This window comes from Rutilus rutilus (genome assembly GCF_951802725.1).
Source record: "Rutilus rutilus genome assembly, chromosome: 2".
NCBI classification, from domain to species: domain Eukaryota; kingdom Metazoa; phylum Chordata; class Actinopteri; order Cypriniformes; family Leuciscidae; genus Rutilus; species Rutilus rutilus.
Window position 1 is genome coordinate 9471297 of NC_140210.1, and position 22371 is coordinate 9493667.

Consider the following 22371-nt stretch of genomic DNA (forward strand, 5'->3'; position numbering starts at 1 on the left):
GTTGTCACTATCATGTGACCTACAGCGTCTGTTCCGTCGCTTCACTACTATTCATAAATCCTCCCGTTGCCTCATGGGATATTAAAGAGTCCAGTGGATGTGTATCTGGGTACTTTTCAGCTTCTATTTTATGAATACTATGAATTCAGACAAACTACTTTGCTCACATACTGTTTTTTGCCAACCATATAGTATGAAAGTAGGCATATTATGATGCTGGGCATGATAAAGCACAAGACAATTAGCAATTCTCAATTAAATTTGATAACCCATTGTACCAACCCATTGCCTTCATCCTGATTCTCTTTAACAGATGTAGCTGAAGATCTCGCAGACAGACCGAACTCTGCTTCAATCATCTCAGGAGTGAGACAAAGATCTGAGCTCTCAGACCTGCCAGAGAAATCAAACCAGCATGAATCTGTAAATGGCGTCCCAAACAATCAACAACGGAGGGTTTATTCAAGCTGCCGTTAATCTATATTTACCCTCCAGCTTGAATCTCGTCTCTGATGCTGTCGGGCAGACCCTGAAGAGCTGGAGGGGCCTCCACAGGCAGCAGGACAACACTGAACGGGTCACGCCTAGATATAAAACAATACTGCATGTGTAAAAAAGAGGTAAGCCAACAAATGAATGTTTATATGAGTGCGTGCAATACTTACATGCGTGGGGCGCAGTCGCTTCTTAGAGTCGAAATATTGAACAAAGTGCTTAAGGCCATACAGGGAAACTTCTTCCACATCATAATCCCTTTGATTATATCCTGCATTTGATATTTTTAAGCAAATGTTTACAGGATGAATGTATATTTAGTAATAACATTAAATTACATGTTATAAAACAAATAATTTTGTCCTGGATGCTGATCGTTTTAGACAGTAATAAAGTACCAGGCAGCCATGATATAAAACTTCATTTTAAAGCCACATTAATTGAGAGTTTGCTCTTTGTGAACGATGTGCAAAAAAATGTCTCAACAAACCTTTCTATCTAGAAACTTCTTCTGTGTTTGAGGGGCATGCACACCCACGACACTGCCCTTAGGGACAGTGTATCGTGGCAGTGGACACAAATGAAAGTCCAGGTCACACTCCAGGTAAAGTGGAGCTGGTTTGAAGGCATAAACACGCGGTGCAGGATTCTAAATAAAATGAAAAAAGATCATATTAATTCAAACAATGTAAGACTGAGCCATGTTCAAACATGTCTATGATATGTCAGAATTAAATAATACAAAACTTCAGATGTTAAAAAAACCCACAAAAGCAGAACCGACAGGTTATAGAGCTGTGAATGAGTACAGTTTGTACTACTTTATCCAGTGTAATTTTAGTATAATTTCATATCAATACATAATTATCGTTTTTATTTATATTTTGAATTAGTTTTTATTTTTCATATTTTCCATTTTCATTTCAAGGTAAGTTATAGTAATTGTGTTGTTTTTGTCATATTTGTGCAGGGTTATATATATATATATAGAGAGAGAGAGAGAGAGAGAGAGAGATTATAGTATTTAATCATTTATTTCATTTTCAGTTACATGGTAACACTTTACAATAAGGTCTCACTTGTTAACATTAAGTTAATGTATTAACTAACATGAACTAACAATGAGCAATATATTTTTGAAAGCATTTATTAATCTTTGTTAACGTTTGTTAGTAAAAATCTAATTGTTTATCGTTTGTTCATGTTAGTTCAGAATGAATTAACTAATGTTAACAAATACAACTCTTAATTTAAAAAATGTATTAGTAAACGTTGAAATTATTAACATGAACTAAGATTAATATATGCTGTAGAACTACTGTTCATTATTAGTTCATGTTAACTTATACATAGGTAACTATTGTTAATAAATGAAATCTTATTGTAGTGTTACCAGTTGAATTTATCTTAGTACAAGTGAAACTAAATGAAATAGAAAAATGCTGCTTTGGCAACTAGCTGCAATAGAATAAAATACATTTTATTTTAGTGTAATTTTAATTTTAATGTATTATTTCAGGTAATGAAAAGGTTGTTTAATGATTCTACTTTAAGCTAATGATAACAACCCTGCTTTTTTCATAGTATAGGCATGGCGTTCTCAGCAGATAATGATAGGTGGCTCAAAAAACATACAAAGATCCGGAGAGGGTGGGCGTTGGGCAGTCTGAGAAGTGCTTCAGGTGCACTGAAACTAAGTGTGGGACCTAAATCCTGACGTGATCCATCATCGTCCTCTGGATTCTTATCTTCCTCATCATCACTGAGCTCTACAGATGGACATGTCACCACAGGCAACAGCTCATCCTGTAACAACACAATGCCGATTAGACAAAACACAATAGTTCGATTTGTTTCCATATTTATTTTAATGTAAACAAATATAACAATGAATAATTTTATGGTTAAAAATAACCCATTAACATGTCGTTTACCTGTGCTCCGGTGCGTAATGTCCTACACAGGTCAGGAGGAACGAATGTTGCTGCTGCATCATAGACAGATAATGGCTGGTAACCCATCAATCTGTAACGCTGGGGAACCTTAAAAATAGACATGCACAATTTTTATTATACTGGCTGGTTTGTTAAAAGGATCACATTATGAGGAATCATGTTTTAAAGGGAAACTCGGGAAAATAAATATTAAAATGTATGATATGAAATGTATGGTTAAATATCATTAAAACAGTACTACTACTGTCATTTATAAACTCAGCACCATTTTGGATTAGTAAATGGCCATCATGTGGCATTTCCTGCTTTGGTAACACTTTATTTCGATGTTCCACTTTAGATATTCTATTAACTACACGTAACTTTGCAACTAAATGTCAACTAACTCTCATTAGAGTATTAGTAGACCGTGTGCTTAATACCTACGAACATTTTGTTTTGATGGTCCCCTAACAGACTTCCTACTAACTACAAGTACTTTTTGCAACTACAGGTCAACTACCAGTCATTAGAGTATTAGTAGACTGTCTGCTTAATATATGCTAACACTTTATTTTGATGCTCCCCCAACAGACGTTCTCTGACTGTAAGTAACTGTGCAACAACATGTCAACTTATTCTGCTAACCCGAACCCTAACACCTAAACTAACAGTCTACTAATACTCTGAGAGTTAGTTGACATGTAGTTTGTAGAGTGTCTAAAGTGGACCATTGAAATAAAGTGTAATTATTTATTAATTTATTTTTGCGTCTCACCACTCAACCATACACACACATTCACATAAGAACATCACTCTTGTATTTTTTATAAATGTATACGTATTACAAAACCACATATGACATTTCAAGCCAAAAGCGGACATTTACAGGAACTTTAAGAAAAATTACATGCCAAAAAATTTCCTACCAGACAATAAAGTAGTGGGGAAAGCGCTTTCTTCCCGTACCTTTAGATCGAACAATGGAGTCCTGAGTTTCATATCTGCTTCAGGCATTCTTACAGGAATTTGGCCCAATGCATTCACAGCCTGAAAGCCACAACACAACACTGCTTTGAATGCCACAAAATTTGCCTTGATATTGCACATCTCAAATGTTGAACTGAAACTTTTTGGCATTTGTCGAACAAATGCAGCCCTTTCAGAGGTTTCAATTCTATTTACAGTAACTGAAAATACTGAACTCTAGTTTTTGCATCAAAATTGTGTCATACAAGAATAACCATAAACAGTCTCTCACAAGTTCGTCAGGTTGGTCTTCAGGTATAAATGTATTGAAGGTAATGGGCAGAAGTTTTTCTGGTGTCAGCTTAAAAAAGTGTGGCTTCTCATCCCCATCTACAACAAAAAAACAGATAAATATCAAAAATATATATATTTTGGTGATATGACTTGTTACGACATAATAGCAATATACACTGTCGTTCAAAAGTCTGGAGTATACAAAAAAAAATTGGTAACACTTTATAATAAGTATACAGTAATAAAGTACTAACAAATAATTTGCAAACTATTAGTTCATATTTTATATATTGTAGTCTCTGTTACTATATCAATAGGCTTTTTATAATAATGTTTTTGAAAGAAGTATTTTATGCTCACCAAGGCTGTATTTAATTTATAAAAAAAATACAGTAAAACAGTAATAAAGAAATATTATTACGATTTAATAACTGATTTCTATCTGAATATATTTTAAAATGTAATATATTCCTGTAGATGAAAAAGCTGAATTTTCAGCATCATTACTCCAGTCTTCAGTGTCACATGATCCTTCAGAAATCATTCTGAAATGCTGATTTAATGTTCAAGAAACATTTCTTATTATTACCAATGTTGAAAACAGTTGTAACAGTGATAAAAAAATGTCAGGAGTCTTTGATGAAGAAATTGTTTGTAACCCTGTATAACTCATTACTGTCATTTTTATACAATTTAATGCGCCCTTGCTTAATACATGTATTAATTAAAATAATAACAATAAAATCCCAACCTGATTCTTTATCTCCCTGCAGACTCCTGGTTTTGCGAACAAGTTCTCTTAATGACACAAGCCTCTTGTTCATACGACATTGAAGAACAACCTCGATTAAACACAACACAATGTAACGTTATTATACATATATGAGTATGCAATACTGTCACACATTTTATATAGATAATCAGCACAGTGAGTTGAAAACAAGCACCGTAGTAATGCTTTAAATAATAGTTTAATAACATTCAGATTAATTTACATTAATAAGGTTCAGTTTTGAGTTATGTTACCTTTCGAGCAGCCTGCTGGAAGAGTCTGAGTGCTCTCTGTCTGACCTCCAGCTGGCCAGTGCCATACCTGATGAAATCAGCAGTGCATTCTGGGAACTATAACACAGAGCACAAGATATGAATTTGAATATAATGACTTCCGCTAGATGCTAACATTTACATGCTAACTGTATGTGACAAATGGTATCAATACGCAATTTTATTATGATATGAGCTTGTTATACTTACTTGCTACCTACTCAAAACTATGTACTATGTACTATGTAATATAAGCATGCAAATTAGGACAGAGCCTAAACTAAAGATACAGACTAAAAACATGCTTTTTAAAGATGTCAATAAGAAAGACTTGCACGTACCTGTCCAGCATCTCGTAAAATTCGCCTTGAGAAAAGTCTCGTTGAAGATCTTAAAGAGGCCACTGACTCACCACTGTATTTTAGCTGAAACACACATATTAAGTATATAAGTATTCAGTGGAAAGTGACAAAAAGTATTTTATATGAATCAAACAAATTCACTGGCTTACTTTGAAAGCAGCAACTGCCTCATCTTGCTCCTTCAAAATTTTAAGTTTTTGTTTGGTTGAACATGGGTCGTCACCCAGATCAACTTGCCTAAGGATAAAACACACTAGTTTTAAGGATTTTGCATTTCACTTTATTATATTGTATTTAAAATCAGAAAATGTCATCTGTCATATATGTTATACAATCACATGGAGTAACACACCAGTGGATATGACTGGCTTTCTCCTCCTTTTGTCGGACCTTCTTTAAAAACGCAGCTTCCTTCATCTCTCTTGTCTGGTCTGCAACCTTGGTATAAGACATGGCTTCAACAAATAAAACATATGGGTATCTTGAATTAAATAACTGTGGTTTCTGATCACATCATTACATATTTGATTAGTTGTATGTTGTTTTACAAATCTAATCCAAATCTTTTAAAATTGAATTCTGTATGTGTTTCAGCCATAACAGTCAGTCTATAATTCAATGTTTTTGTTATTGTGATATATCACATATTTGGCATCATACACACCACAGTGAGTAAGAATTGTTTTCTGACAGAGTCAGGTAAAAAGAAAAAAAACTTTTTTCATCTCTACTTCTGTCATCAGATTTTACTAGAATTATACAGAGTGATGACTGATGAGGGCAGCACAAAATAAAGTGGTACATACAGTGTAAGCTAAAGAATGGCCTTAGAAATCAAGAAAAGCACCACTGTAAAAGGCCATTTTCAGGTTGGGTAACTTGCAAAAGGGGCATAAAATGGGACTTTATTTATTATTATCTAAACTCCACTCTGCTGAAAGGACCAGATTTGATCACATCAGCAACAATTTCCATGCCGGTCAGCTTTTTAGTGCTGTTTAGATGCTGGTGAACCGCCATAAAGGCCCCGATATACTTTAAGCGAAATCGAAGAACGAACTCGTGTGAAGTCATTTAGAAAAAAAAATCTGGCCAAAACAAAGTTCGTTTGGAGTTTGTTTTGGGAGTTTGAAACAGCTTGCCAAAGCGATTACGCAATAGTGTACTCCGTGCCTCCGCCTTCTTTAATGTGGAACTCTTCTCCGGTTCATTTCTTCTGCTCAATCTGTCAAGGTCAGATATCCGTGAGTAAAAACATGAACACACTGGAGAGCCGCTTTATAGTAATAAATGAATTTGTAATTCTAATCGAAAGCAACACTGTCAGTTTTTTCATGTTTAATATGGTAAAGCTGCTGCTTTAAAGCCATCTATTGTATAAAGTGCTATATAAATAAAGTGACTTGACTTGACTGGAGTGTCAAATTGCAGAGCTTGTGCAAACATATCCACATCGCTATGATCAGATGCTTTCTTAACACCTATTTTCTCACCGCTGTTATTTTTGTGTGTGTTTATTTTGTTATTGAGAGGAAAGCGCACATATTTACATATTCATCTTAAGTTCGCTCTCAGCAGTGTGGACAGTGTCGGGATGTTCGCTAACAGTAGGTTACGAAATTCTTTTTTCGAAAAAAAGAATTTTCGACATTTAAAATTTAGCATCAAGTAAATTGGGGCCTTCAAGGGCAAAAACACTGGTCTTTGAAGCTGGTTGACCAATGCAAGTTAAAAAGCCTGGTGGACACATCAGCATTCCAGCATGTCAGTTGCTGCCTTTGCCAAACTTTCATTTCCACGGTTTTAGTTGTTAACATGCACCTCATAGGCCCTCTGGATGAGTACTGTGGTGTTCTTACCCTCCCGGAGGTCCTTGTATCTTATTTTGTCTTGTGGCTGGAGAAGCATTTTAACCAGTCCTGCATGAGTGGTGACATCTGTGGTGGAAACCTGCAGTTGTGGATCAGGTTTGCTCTTCTTCTTGCTGCCCTATAAGAGTAAAAACAGAATAATGTGATTGTATGCATGATAGTTTCAACAAGAATTTTTCATTAGTATTATTATTACTACCACCAACACTCATTACTTCATTATCATTTAATTTACATTACCGTTTGATTTATATAATTTTATTTACATAAATTGCTGATTTAAATAAAACAAATAGAGTTTTTAATATAGTAATAAAAACATCAAACAAAACCAAACAATACCACAGTTACAATCTTTGCTGCCTTATGATTGTAATTCTGTGTATGTGTTTCCCACATTTGAAAGGGTATGCAGTCAATTCTAATTCAATTCAGTAAGCTCAGTGCAAACAACAAAATTAAACTTGTAATTCAATCTCACACAAACCTCTCTGCTACTGTTTTTAAAGGCCCCAAATGAAACTGACCTCAGCTAATTCAAATTCCTGCATCCTAAAACCATTTAGACCCAGTTGAAAAGACAAGCACGACTTTCTGTTTTGGGTGCTGGTTGCCCTGCTCAGCTAAAAGGACCATGCTGGATGACCAGTATTGTTGCTGGTACACAGCATGGCTTGGCTGTCATTCCAAACCAGCACTGAAATACTTGATAGTTGAAACTGATCTTTTCAGAATATAAATAAAAACAAGAACAATAACATAATTTCTTACCTTCTCCAAGGAAGGAGATATTTTCAGCTTATGATAGGATGTAACAGCCAGAGATTTTCCATCAGCAGTCTTCCGTTCTTCAACAAAATGATCATCATCATCACCATTTCCATCAGGTTTACTGAGGCATAGAGAACAAAAATGCCATTAATGTTTTTGCAAAAGCATCTGACCTCAGACATTTACACAACATTTTACTTTTTTTTTACAATAACATTAACATTTTTAGGATGTAAATGTTATTGTAAGAAGAACATAGCATGTTCCTATTTTGTTACTAAGGTGTTATGAGTGTTTTCAGTGCATTGCAATGCAATCTTTTATTTTTCCTGTTGTATTACCTGAGCAGCAGGTATGGAGATGAGGAACCCGTCACTGTCCAGATGACAGGTTTGGAATTGAACTGAGAGATGATCAGCTGTAATGTGATGTCAGCTGTACCATACCGCAGAGGTGTAAATGTCACTTTTAACGTGGTCTTTCCATTTGCTGGAATGATCCCTGATTAACATACGGATAACATCTGTTATTTATATTGATGTTACAGTAAATGAAATAAAAAGTAAGTCCAGTATATGTTTGATCACCATCTAGAGTTCTATCAGTATTTATGCACTTATACTGGTTTCCATTGCTCTCTAACAGCAGATATGTCGATTGTGAAGGAAACTGGTTACCTGACAGCGGTCTTACAGTGAAGGCCTTATGGGGCTCAAGGCAGTGCACTTGGAACTCAAAGTCTATTGGACAACTGCAGCCTAGTGGAATCACATGACTGGCACTATAAAAGCAAAAGAAATTCAAATTATGTCTCTTATGATTACCAAAGTTGCTTAAAAAATATAGTAAAAACAGTAATATTGTGAAATATTCTTGCAATTTAAAATGACGGTGTTCTATTTGAATGTATTTTAAAATGTAAATTATCCCTGTGATGCAAAGCTGAATTTCAGCATCATAACTCCAGTCTTCAGTGTCACATGATCCTTCAGAATCATTCTAATAATATATAAGTATAAGAAACATTTCTTATTATTATCAATGTTGAATATTTTTGTGGAAATGTTTCAGGATTCAGGATAGTAAGTAAAAAAAAATTATTTCAGGATAGTAGGTAAAAAAAAAAAAAAAAGCATTTATTTAACAATGTAAAAGTCTATACTGTGACTTTTGATTGAATGTAATGTATCTTTGTTAAAATATGTATTAATTTCTTTTTTTTTTTAAATGACCCCAAACGTTTGAACAATAGTGTGTATCTACATATATCTAAGTTATTTTATAACAACAATGTTATCATACAGTTATTTTACACGTTATTGGTGTAATATGATAATTATTGTATACCTCTGCCCGAGAGGCACTGGGGGAAGAATAATGTGAGATGGGATGTGAAGGTCATTGATAACAGGATACGCATGAACAGGAACCAGTAAGTTCTCCTCTCCCTGACACAAACACAAAACACAGTCACATCATAGCTGTTCTGAGTCCTTTCAGAACTTGGATGGCCAAATAGTAGACAAAAACATGTTTTTACCATGCCATGAATCCTGATGTTATCAGAAAAGTAACGCCACTCATCCGGTCGGAAGAGCACTGTAACAGTGTAAGCCAGACCCGGAACCAGTCGGCACTGCATTTAAAACAGGGACTACATCATGATATGAGTGAATTTCATAATCTTAACGGTCATAAAATAAGCCTTATTTTCTTTGTGCAAAAATAACATTTATTTAAAATAATAATAATAAAATAAAACTATAATAAAGAAATATAGCCCTGAATCATTTCTTGACAGGTTTTGTTCATGAAACTAAAATAATCAGGAATATTATATACAATTTTTAAAGCCTATCTGTAAAAGTGATTTTTGTAAGCCAGTAGATGGTTACCTTTTTGGTGTACTTAATTTGGAAATGCCTTGTCTGAGGGGGTAAAATGTGGACACTGAGCACGTCAGAGGAGACATTGACAAGTTTCTTGGGAAAAAAAACAACAGCTTTTGTCATTACATCATACTTCCTCTCATATTCTTCCTCTTCTGTAATGTCGCTTTCAGCTACAACTCATGAGATGTTTCCCTCTGACCGCAGAGTACTATCAGTGGAAATTTTGTAATGTGAATCAGAAAATGGAGTCTCCAGTCAAGTCTTTAGAATTAAATAATAAATTATTATTTTTTGTTTCAGGCCAATGACACAAACAAGTCACATTATCTAACCATTACATGAGTCACGAAACATTCCGGAAAAAAAAACTTCAGTTCACACTAAACATGTATTCTATTCGGTTTTAGCAAGAATATGAACAAAGTAAAAAAAAATCCAAACCAACCAGGATTTTTCTATAATCCTTTCCTACTTCAAAGCCACTGAAGTGCAGCTCTGATGGTTCGGCTTGAACTATACTGTTACTCTTCAGTTTGGCAAACACCCCTGAAAGATAACATTCAAAGACACATTTATACATTAATGTGAAATGACAAATGTTTATCAGTTTCATAAGATACAAGAATTGTTGGTGGCCTGCTAAAAGATATAATGTTTAAGAAATAAATATGATTTTAAAAACAACAACAGTGTTACTTACTAGTTTCCAGAAGGTGATGGGGGACATTTCCACTCTTTCTGGTGTCCTCCAGCAGCTGGCTTAGAGGAAGTAAGTTTTTCTTCTTCACACTCTTGGAGAAAGTCTCTGAGGCAGAATGAACCACCTCCATGCCAACTGGACTTTACCGAGATTCTTGATCATAACAAACAATCTACACCTGTGAGCGGATAGTTGACAAGCCATTTCAAGCAGTATCCTTCAGTGTGACATTCAATAGTCTTGAAACGTTACTCTCTTAAACAATATTTTTCAAAGTCTTGTATAATTATTATACATGGTGTTTATTTATGTACGTGTAATTTATATAAATATATAAGTTCCCATCTCTCCTGCTTAACTTTAGAGCTTCAACATAAATCAATTATTTATATTAGAGCAAATAACTGAGGAAATTTCCAATGAATGGTTTGTTATTAAAAACATACCGGAAGTTAACGTTAGATTTTGACGACACTGTAAAACACACAACGTCGCCATTAAAAGGAGTGTTTTATTTTAAATACTTAAGTATTCGTTTGTTTGTTAATTCAATTCTGTCTGAATCGAAATTCATATTTCAAAACGCACTTGACAAAAAAACTCACTAGAAACTCAAACAACGTAACGCTACCTGCTGATCCTCCATTGAAGTCACGTCAACAATACCATCACCATGACAACAAGAGAGTTTACGAAGAGCAAAAAGGTCTAAAGGTCCATCTGTTTAACTTGTTTTTTCTTCTTTCTATTGTTTCACCTACTTCTTATGTTTATATATAAGATTATAATAAAATACATTTGAAGTTGCCACAAAAAAAGAAAAGAAAAAAGAAAAAGAAAAGTGCCAAACAACTATTTATAGAAAATATTATTATAGACCAATGGTTATCAACACCGCAAATTAAGTTGTTCACAAAATAAAAATGTATACACACTTATTACGTTATATATTGTGTTGTAACTTGTATTACCCTGTCAGTAAATGACAAAAACACGAATTAACTGCAAACGGCTTTGACATCTTTCTCTCTCCTGACAAACGTAATCAATTATTTTGGAAAGTCGTGGAAACTTTGTTTTTTGTGGAAATACAAACATTATATTTGCAATTATGATGAAATGTTAATAGCGTCCGTTTATATGTATTTATAATGGGGGAAAAAAAAGACATTTGAAGTTGCTCAAAACCCTTTTTTTTATTATTTCATGAAACCAAAAAAATTGACAAGATATTTTTATAGACCTAAATGATATTTAGTACAATTATTACAAATATAATTTAACTATTGCAGAACAGATGCACGCGTGAAGCTCAGTGCTAACAACATCATAAAACTGTGTTATAACTTAATTAACTGGGCTAAAAGAGAAGTGTAATTCAAGGAAGAGAAATCCAACTCTTGTTTCAATTTACATTTCACAATAATAGCAATACAACCATACAATGATAATAACAGTTTCTCAAAAAAGTACATTCGGTCTAATATTAGCATGAGTAAACAGCATTTTATGCAAGAAATTATATACATTCAACAGACAGCCATTTCACCACTGCATATGCATATCTATATATTTAATATTTGCTGCAGAAATTTGGATTATTCTTAAGTAAATACATTTCAGCTTTTTGGTGACTTCAGCAAATACATTCAGTTTGTTTCAGCTCAGAGCTGGTGACATTCCATGTTGTAGTAACAAGGTTGAGTGCTAGTGGAGCCTCCAAAGTGGGGTTGATTTAAATGAGTCAGTAGTGTGTTATTCGAGCATAACGGGTAGAGATGATTAGGGTAAAATGATGGTGCAGTTTTCATGTGTATGAGCCGTTTGTAGTCCTCTTCCACCTCTTGTATTGGGCCGAGATCACAGGCTATCCCAGAGTCCTTGTCCTCTAAGATCTTGCTTTTCTCACTGAGCGCTTCATAAAGATGGTCTTTAGATATGGCACTGATTTTATCATGCTGTTCTTTCTGGTGTGGAGAATGTTGGGTTGCCTCAGGATTCCAAGATGATGGTACGAACAGATTCTAGAAGGAACCAGTATTAAAAATATGGTTTAAACAGTGTTGTTATTCTTGACTAAAACTATATATATATATATATATATATATAAAAAACATTTTCAGTAAAGCTGAAATAAAATAACTGAAATATGTTTGAATTGAAGGCTCCCACTTTATATTAAGTGTCCTTAAATACAATATACTAACATTTATAGGTACAATATTTAACTTTCTTTTGTTAAAAAAAAAAACAGTCAATACATCATCAATCCTCGCTCCGTGTCGTGCCTAACAACGCCCCTTAGCTGTTCTAAATTCACTGTAAAACACGGCTTCAAGGGGCTTATTGCTTTTATAAAACGGTTACTCCATAATAATATTCATTTTAATAGTTATTTTATTCATAAAATAAACACCAGCAACAAAAAATATAACGTTACAACACATTTATTCCTCCGCCAAGCAATGTAGTTCCAAAGAGGTTGCCAAGCAACACATGCAGCAACAAAGAATCACAAACGGCAGTTGCGCAGTAATACTAATGTAATGCGGTCACAGGTGTGTGTTTGTTGAGTAATTTACAACGGCTTCGAACAGCTTTCCTCAACCAATCAGAATCAAGGACCGGAACTATCCATTTATAAATCAGGGTAAAGGTCCTGAGTCCGAAATTTTCGCATGCGTTTTTTCGTATTCGTGATTCGGTGGCTCTGAATTGTCAAAACACCATTCAAAATGCTGGCTACGGATGCGAAAAACGCAGAAAATCGAACCTGATCCGAATTTCTTTATGACGGACGAAAGTTTCGGAGGCATAACGTGAGGTCGTATTTATTTTTTAACGTGCGAAAATTTCGGATGCGAATTTCGGACTCATTAAGCCTGTATAGCCTGTTTTAAGTGTATATTTTAGACCTGCCAAAGGATGGTTTTCGTGGGAAATTGCGTACATGCGTTACTCGCCCGTGCATGTCTTGTCATATTCGTAAATAGGGAAAAGTTGCTCCGGCTACAGGGAATCCGTTTAATCACCCGTTTAAAAAAAAAAAAAACAGAGGAGAGAACACATCAGAGCTGGTAATAAAACAAGAATCAACATTAACTTGGCTTTTCGGAGATGGCGAGACTGAGGGATTTGAAATGTTGTAAAAGATAAGCGGAGATGGTGTTTTTATTACTCAACAGGCGAGTATGGTATTTTATTGAACAGATAATTTGTCAATGTATGCAGTTACAGTTTCAAAAGTTATACTGTACCTATAAATGAACAGTTTGATACAATGCACTTATTGTGTACGTTTTTACAACGTACTTATATTGACCCTTCCCTTACCTCTTAATCCACCCTTAAACCTATCCATACCAGCCAAACCTGTCCCTAACTTACCCGTATCTCACCTCAATAGCAGAAAAAGTGTTTAAATAATACAACATGAACACAATAAGTTGTACCTAACATTGAACTTAAGAATATTTTTTTTTATGTAAGACACCTAATATAAAGTGGGACTAATTGAAGTAGTAAATTAACTAAAACTAAAATAAAAATGAAAACTGAAAATATAAAAATACCTTGAGATGTTCTGGCATTTTGGTTTTAGGGTAAAGGTATTTGTACAGTTTATAGATGAACCAGACGCCCAGCATTCCCAGAGGAAGAAGGACGGCAGCAGCTATCACACAGCTGATGAGCACTGGTGTCACTTTACACACACACACACACACACACACACACAATCATCATCATCACCACCAGCAGCACCATTGTCATGTTGGTTCTTAGTTTAACAGAAGATGAGATCTGTATCTATCTGCAGTTTTTGAATGAAGGCAGATTTTGTTCATAGAAAATATCATATTGTAAAGCACAATATTATCTATGCATTTATATCGTTTTATATAGTATACTATTACATCTCGTGATATGAGTGACAGGTGTAGATGAAGACACACTTACCAGGTATGTTGGTCACACACACAGCATCACTGAACTGTCCTACATTTGTGAAGCCTGTGGAAAGCACCTGTGCCTGAGCACAAAATCTGCTCCATGAATGTAGTCCTTTAATAGTCAGTTTAACATCTTTTCTGGTTTCAGTAACCTTCCTCATCACTGCCTAACAGGGACACAGATCATCTTATGGTTATTTTGAAGATAACTATATTTCTATATTTTTTTTAATCATTTGTATTTCAGTTTTAGTTTGAGTTATTTAGCCCTTAGTTTAATAGTACAGCAAATATGTCTGAGAATTCAAGCTGTACAGAATGATACAGAAGAATATAAGCATTTTTATACCGCATCTTCGTGGTCTCCGGTCCAATATCTGATGCCGTAGGTCACTTGTGAAAATATCTGTGAAAGTTTTCTCACTTTCAGCACTGGGGGCTGGACATGAACATCCAAGCTATTATTTCGGATGACAAGACGCACAGTAGGGGGTCCTATGATACCTACAGGGGAGCAAAGCAGTTTAAATAATTGTTACATATGAATGTTATATTGACTTAGAGGTGTAGTAAGTGATTTCTGAGAATTATTGAAGATAATGATGACAAAGAACGACAAGGAAGAACAAAAAATGTACATATAGTACACAAGTAGTTGTTAATCGCCAGCAGCACACACTCAAAACCAATGTTACTCACGTATGAGCAGAAACAACACAACCTCTGCGTCAGTTTTCAGGCCTTCCTCTTTCCGGCACTGGAAAGCTTTTCTAATATTAACGCGGTTCCTAAAGCTCTTGCCTGATCATAACCCTTCTTTTTCCAGTGATATTCCTCTGAGCTTTTCTCTTTTGTAATGTCTCTCAGACATCTCTCTTTCTACAGTCTTTCTTGCTCTCTCTCTCCCCTCCCACATCAAGAACGGACACGCCCCCTGCTGCCGATTGGCTACAAGTGTGTTGTGGCGCTCGGTCCGATCCACTTTCAGCAGCGTTTCTCAGAAATCGCTTACTGCACCTTAAACACAACAGAGCGTATAGCGCAAACTAAGAGCTGCAAATACAGATTCACACTTACTGTGCTTATTAGGTATAAATGGGCGTGTATTATTAACCCACTCAGAGAACAGCTTCTGATACTCTGCCCGCACTTGGAAAATGTAGGTCCCAAATATAGCTGGCAGCTCTCCAGCATCACATTTCAGCTCTTTGGTGTTCACACAGAGGGAAACGTTTTCATTTCTCAGGCTGCAAGGTGAGGGCAGATTACAATCACAAAGAATGTTAGGTAAATATGTTATTAGGTAAAGAATAGGCCTATTGTTTTTAACTTCTGCAAAAGCCCAGAAGTATCAGATTCCAGTAGAACAATAGTTCAGTGACTTTCATAGCAATCAAACACATTACGATGGGTATATTTTATAATGGCGTGCAAGCATTTTGTTTGCTATATTTTTCTTCCATGTCGGAGTATTGAAGATGCATTTCGAGTGTACTTACATATATCTTGCCGTGTATGTCACGTTGCTCATGTTATTGTGTGGAGATGTCCATTCGATAACTGCACCCATATTGATGGAGGTCACCTTCACATTTTGGGGTCCAGCCAGCTTTGTTTCTGAAGTAAAACAGAGTATCACCACAGTCAGTAATACATTATATAGAGAATTTTTATAAAGAATTAATAATGTCATAGATATTTCCCATACAAGCCTTAAGCTAGTCTCAGACTAAAATGCATGTTTGAGCTGTTTTAACTGAAAACAACTTGCACTGACATATCTTAAAATATGTCACTTTCATTGTTTTGTCTCAAGATGCCCACCAGTCATGTTTTTTTTTTGCTAAGGCACTTGTATAAAAGCTACTTAAATGCTCTAATTGAACTAAGGCCCAATCCTGGCTTAGTCTAAGCCCTGTCTGTTAAACCGGGCCATAAAGTATTTGGATGTTTAAGTATGAATGTCATTGCATTAGATTAGGGGTTCCCAAACTTTTTCATGCTAAAACCCACCTAGAGAAGTATGATCAAACTTGACACCCACAAAAAAAAAAAAGGTTAGTTAGCATTTTAGTTAACATTATCTTTTTTTTCATATTGTTACATTCAATACAATAGGCCCAATGCTATTACAATTTGACAGTTGTGGTGCATCATGTTAGATATATGTAAATACAAGTTACGTCCACCAACAAACTTTGCTAAAGTGCATTTTTCATATTTCTGACATTGCATGAACAGGCCATATTACTTAAACTTTGTGCTAGCCTACATATTTCTTTTTCCTTTCTGCTAGCCACTAGTAGGTCACGACCCAGTTAGAAACCCACTGTACTTAATAAAAACATTTCTGAAGAAACAAATGATGCTGTTCACAGAATTAACTTTAAATGTTCACACAGGTGTCGTGCAGCAGTGTAACCACTGGTTATGTAAATGTTCCACTAACCTTTAACAACCAGACAATCCGTGTTAGACTACTTTTCAATCATTTTGAACACGTCTGTTGTTTTACCATTTAAAAGCAATGAATGTTTTGCTTGAAAAATGTAGTTTATAAAAAAACTACACTATTCCTAATACAAAGACTCTAAAAATAAAGTGTTGGCTCAACATAAAAATAAAATAATGCAACACTCATCAATCTTTTGGATCAATGTATCAATCTTTTTGCAACTTCAAATGAAATTAAGTTCATCCAACAAACTACAGAGAGTTAGAAGAACCTAATTTGTAACTTAAAAAAAAAAAATTCTTCAGTTGTAGCCCTGGAACCAATTTATCTTTTCTATTTCATTTAAAATCCACAGCTATCACAGTATGAACAAGTTAAATATTAGTACAAAAAATTCTACATTACAAGACCTTCATTAGAAGTCAAACACAACGTTAAACACTCACAGATATTTCCCCTTCTCTAAAACACAAATACAATGATACTTAACATCACTATAAATCCACATGCCTAATTTCCCCAAGTTATCAATTTATTAAGTTACTTCATTTTTTAATCAATTAACAGAAATTTGAGTTTAAATTACATACAATATTAAGTTAATGTAATTATCAACATTATGATGACAAGATAAAATGTTTCAACTTAAAAGTTTGGTTACACTTTATTTCGATGGTCCACTTTAGACATTCTACTAACTGACTTTGCAACTACATGTCTGTCATCATGGAGTATTAGTAGACTGTTAGTTTAAGGTGAGGTGTTAGGGTTCGGGTTATCAGAATAAGTTGACATGTAGATACACTGTTACTTATAGTCAGAGAATGTCTGTTGGGGGAGCATCAACAGATATTAAGCTGACAGTCTACTAATAGGCTACTCTAATGACTGGTAGTTGACATGTAGTTGCAACGGTACTTATGGTTAGTAGAAGGTCTATTGGGGACCATCAAAATAAAAGTAAAAGTAAAAGTACTGCACATTTTACTACAGTATTTAAAAGTCTAAATACTATTTTTTTTAAAACAATATTAATACACTATAGTATCATCTAACTCTTTGTAAAGGGCAGTCTTAATACTGTCAATGAAAATAAGTACAGTTTAAGTACAGTAAGTACACACAAAATGATTTAGTACAAAAAACAAACAAAAAATATATTGTTTAATTTCAAAATATTACCTAAAAGCAATAATTATAAAGAAGCAAACAATACTGACCAGAATAGGTTGGGTGAACATCCTTGGTCACAAAGAATATGAGAGCCAACACCTTGAGCTTCACAAACATGACTGACAACATCACTGATGTGGGAAGTCGAGTCGGGGAGCTTTTAAACCTCAGTCTATTTGTCATGTGCTCAAGTCTAGAGGAACCAGAAGCAATATGACTCAACTGCTTCCTCTTGAGACGGGGATAAAAAAAAATACCAACAACCACAAAACGTGTTTAGCTACAGACTAAGGTCATTAATTGACTATAGTATACAAGGTTAAAATGCAAACATTCAACTGAACCTTGTAGTGCTAAATGAGCTAACAAAAATGTTTTAAATAGCGTTACATATCACTGGTAGCACAACTGTCAAAGAAAGAATCGCTAGTGTTTCCCCAATCCCATTACACAAACATCTGAATATCTTTTTAAGCTAACAGAATCCATTAATTACATAAACATGGACTTGGCTTTATGTGTTATCTGGGAATGACATACCTGAAGGCACGGTTGACCAATCAGAATCAAGTATTCCACAGAGTCGCGTAATGATAAAAAAAAAAAAAAAAATGCTGCGAGCAATTCTGCTGATTAGTAAAATGGTATTAATTTGTGTAATGTATTTTTGCTTTATTTTGTCCTATGTCAACACTGAAATAAATTTCAATGTTTATGTAGACTGACAAACTCTAAAAATATTTTATGTTTTCTTTCATAAAAAGTCACGTTTTAACCATTTCTATTGTGTGTGAATATAGTGACATTCATTCCTGGACAGTAAAATTCTTGATTAGCAGGGAAAAAAACCATAGACTGTAAAAAAAACACACACACAAAAAAAACAGGGAAACTCCTGTGGTTTGGAAGTTAACAGACTCAACACTTCCCCGGAGTGGCTACTTACCTCGCCATTCAGTCGTCTTTTTGAAGCATTACATAGTTTAAAATTATTTGATATATTTCCATTGTTCAACTGATAAAACAATAAAATAAAAACTAAAGCTCTAAATTTAGAGATTGTAATATTAAGCAGATAAGAATTTTAAATGTAATTGTTATTTTACTTTGTCTATTTATTGCGCATTTCACACAAACCATCATGCTTGTTTTTAAAGCCACACGGTAGCTTAAATATCTAACATTTAATTTCCCCTATACATTTTCATAAGAGATATTGAGTATCTCAGACGATAATGCAATCAATTACCTGCTTTTTGGCAAAGTGAATCCATAATGAAACAGACAAACGGTGGCCATAATGTGCTTCCATTTTTATCAACTAATGCAGTGGCAAGTTAATAAAACCACAATTACATTTCATTGTCTGGTAAAATATTCCTTTTGTAATTACAAATAAAACGTAGGATTTCAGAACAAGAGTTAGAATCAAACAGCACATCTCAGAAATAAATATGCAGTACTCTGGACATGCTCATCTCCCAAGGTGCAAAACTCTTTTGTAATTGTAACGGTCATAAATTGTGCATACATATACATTATGATCATTTATTTCGATATATTTGTTCACACAAAGCATAAAGGTTTAATAAAAAGACACAAAAACAAACTCAGATGTGTTAAAGAACAATGCAGAGCGGCATATTTTGTATCGCTTCATCATCTCAAGTGGATTTCTGTAAACCGTGCTATTGTTTGCTTGCATTTTTAGATGTCAACGTCAATAAATAACCTCAGATGAACATTTAAAGTCAGACATTGGATAACTAGAACAACGACAACATGGCCCTTCATGTACGATTCAATTCTAGTATTACAAGATGGTGATGATCATTAGAGGTTAATCGTTAGGATATTTGTCTTTAGTTTCAAACTGAATTGCTTAAACACCCTAATTCTGTCAAAAATCTTTTTCTCTTATTTTGTTACTTACAGAAATATAACTAACACCATACGATTCAAGCAGTAGATAAATGATCATTCTGGAACATGGGTTAAAATGTCTCTAGCAGGACACTGTGGACAATATTCTGGCCAGGAAGTTGTCAATAATTCATAAATATTATGATCACGATTCTTATTGCTCCATTAATAAACATGGACAGAGCATGGAGGACGGGCATTTCTGTGAGGTAGACAGTATTTAACCTTACAGGTGCAGTAAGCGATTTCTGAGAAACGCTGCTGAGAGTGGATCGGACCGAGCGCCACAACACACTTGTAGCCAATCGGCAGCAGGGGGCGTGTCCACTCATGATGTGGGAGGGGAGAGAGAGTGAGCAAGAGGGAGATTTGAAGAAAGACTGTAGAAAGAGAGATGGCTGAGAGACATTACAAAAGAGAAAAGCTCAGAGGAATATCACTGGAAAAAGAAGGGTTATGATCAGACAAGAGCTTTAGGAACCATGTTAATGAAAGACTTGGAAATGGAAATGGACACAGAGGTTGTGTTGTTTCTGCTCATACGTGACATTGGTTTTGAGTGTGTGCTGCTGGCGATTAACAACGAACTCCTGCTTGTATATACTCGTGTATTGTATGTTCATTTTTTGACCTTCCTTGTCATTTCGTTCGTCTTCTTCGCATTATTTTGCATCGCTTCTGCTATGATAAAGAGACATCCACTCCTGCATTGCGTGTTTGTGCATTTTGGTGGCGGTGCAATGAAGGGAGGGCTGTGTTTGTTTGGGTTGATTTCAAATATCAACGATGATTCTCAGAAATCACTTACTGCACCTTTAATCAGGGCATCGGTTTTCTTTTCACGATGACTGCGGTAGTTGAATGGGCCGGATTACATACAGGAAAAAACAAAACGAACATAAAGACACACAAAGACATGTTTCATACACTCTTTTTGCACACACACAGATAACGGACTTGCCTTTTAATATGCATTTGTTATTTTGTTACAAACAAAATTAGTTGATAAAGCACCCCTGCATATACTCAGTCACCCATTTAGATAAAACACTTTTAAAATGCGCTCCACTTTGTACAAAGACATGGCACGCAATGTTACATGTTATCACGCACCTTTCGTTCTGTTTTTGTACAATTGCATAGAAGTTTAAAAACCTTTTTTATTTTTTTATTAATAACAATTCTAGACTCTCCGTAAGAAACTACTGAAACTACTAAAGATCAAATCTACAATGTGGAACCGCGATCCTTCAGAAAAATAGATTTTTATTGATATTCCCATTGTAAACATATCCTGTCCAGTTGTTGACACTACAAAAGCATGCAACGAGGAGAAGACATCTTCAGTCTAAATCCTGCTCCTCGGTTATTACATTAACCAACGACTCCATGGCATGTCCAATGTTATCAACCATGTGGAAAAGACTTCCCACATTAGGACCTGCGGGAAAAGGAAAAACCAGGTTTCATATTACTAGTCGGAACACGCAATGCAACAATACATTATATGTAAAACTGCTAAATGTAGAGGAACAGACTGAATACAAAATTCAGATCGTTTTAAGAGTTTGGGTGTTTATTTGTGCAATCTTATATCGTTGCATAATAAGCCGACACCAAATATAAATGGCATTCCTTCATTGGTGTTCTGTTAGGTGGTGAATTTGATATCAAGACCAAAGAAAAGTAGATTTTTCCCAGAATAAAAATTTGTAAATGTGGGATTTTTGTGTTGACAGTAGGGATATGAGGAACAATAATAAGATAAATATTAGAGCTGCACAATTAATTGTTAAAAGATCTCGATCTCGCAATCTTATTCCTAAATGACAATGTCTCTTAAACCTTTGACAAAATCACACTGGAACATTCAGAACTGCGTTTGCGCCACCGCTGACCCAGAGAGAGCAGTTGTCATTTGTAGGTCTTTCCAACCACACAGTATCATTATTTCTGTGTATATATTATCACAGAAGTACTGGGATGAAAGCTTATAGTTGGAATATAAAACGGATGTCTACAGTAGAGATAAACGCCTTTTGAAAGAAACTTGGCACTTCAAATTAAGATTATATCAATTACATTGTTATGACTCCAGGTGGCGACAAGTGACTGTTAAAAATGTAGGTCATTGAATCATTCATTTAAGAGATTTGTTCAAAAATGCTGATTCATCCAGTAATGAAGCAAGTGAAGTCTTTATGAATGAGTCATTGAATCATTCATTCAAACTGATTTATTTTAAATAGACCACAGGAATTAAAAATTTTCCAGAACCTCGAGCAAATCACGTTATTTTGTTTAGTTTAGAATCGTGGAAGAACCACAATCTCATTTGAAACAGAAAAAAACGTAATAAAAATAATAAATGTATCGTGAGCCGCATCAATGTATGATACAGAGACCGAAATTTATCTGAATGATCTATCACGTGACACTGTTGACTGGAGTAATGATGCTGAAAATCACAAAAGACGACAGTTGTCTTTTTTAAAAGACATTTTAAAATACACTCACCTAAAGGATTATTAGGAACAC

The 22371-nt window shown here is 34.7% G+C and overlaps 3 protein-coding genes across 5 annotated transcripts in view; all 3 read right to left on the reverse strand.

Moving 5' to 3' along the window:
* Window positions 1-251: 251 nt before the first annotated feature.
* cfap221 (cilia and flagella associated protein 221) lies at window positions 252-10462 on the reverse strand (the record flags this gene model as incomplete). The annotated part of the gene is made up of 22 exons (XM_084402767.1): window positions 252-393; window positions 489-569; window positions 666-766; window positions 986-1144; window positions 2131-2301; window positions 2430-2537; window positions 3399-3479; window positions 3691-3788; window positions 4444-4534; window positions 4719-4814; window positions 5078-5161; window positions 5248-5335; window positions 5451-5553; window positions 6958-7087; window positions 7741-7861; window positions 8082-8241; window positions 8418-8521; window positions 9088-9188; window positions 9281-9376; window positions 9636-9722; window positions 10078-10178; window positions 10333-10462. The coding sequence occupies 22 exons, from the start codon at window positions 10460-10462 to the stop codon at window positions 252-254; spliced, it is 2433 nt and encodes an 810-aa protein (XP_084258893.1).
* A 1044-nt stretch (window positions 10463-11506) lies between these two features.
* On the reverse strand, window positions 11507-18189 carry crfb15 (cytokine receptor family member B15). Its single transcript, XM_084402121.1, has 7 exons — window positions 17958-18189; window positions 15782-15899; window positions 15360-15529; window positions 14632-14786; window positions 14290-14449; window positions 13905-14035; window positions 11507-12356 (listed from the first exon to the last, which is right to left on the reverse strand). The coding sequence occupies exons 1-7, from the start codon at window positions 18091-18093 to the stop codon at window positions 11997-11999; spliced, it is 1230 nt and encodes a 409-aa protein (XP_084258247.1). The 5' UTR covers window positions 18094-18189; the 3' UTR covers window positions 11507-11996.
* A 2890-nt stretch (window positions 18190-21079) lies between these two features.
* dmd (dystrophin) overlaps window positions 21080-22371 on the reverse strand; it is a 106412-nt gene continuing 105120 nt past the window's right edge. For all 3 annotated transcript variants that reach the window (XM_084395699.1, XM_084395700.1, XM_084395701.1), the window contains one exon: window positions 21080-21274. In XM_084395699.1, the coding sequence (XP_084251825.1) occupies window positions 21177-21274 (98 nt within the window). In that variant the 3' untranslated portion in view covers window positions 21080-21176. The remainder of the gene's footprint in view (window positions 21275-22371) is intronic.

What these genes read in the sequence shown, in the direction of transcription:
- crfb15 (XM_084402121.1), bottom strand. Translation starts at nt 18,093, where the DNA reads ATGACAAATAGACTGAGGTTTAAAAGCTCCCCGACTCGACTTCCCACA. An exon ending in TGTTCACCCAACCTATTCTG is followed by an intron (nt 15,900 to 17,957) that starts GTCAGTATTGTT and finishes GTTTTACTTCAG; the next exon opens with AAACAAAGCTGGCTGGACCC. An exon ending in ACATACACGGCAAGATATAT is followed by an intron (nt 15,530 to 15,781) that starts GTAAGTACACTC and finishes CTCACCTTGCAG; the next exon opens with CCTGAGAAATGAAAACGTTT.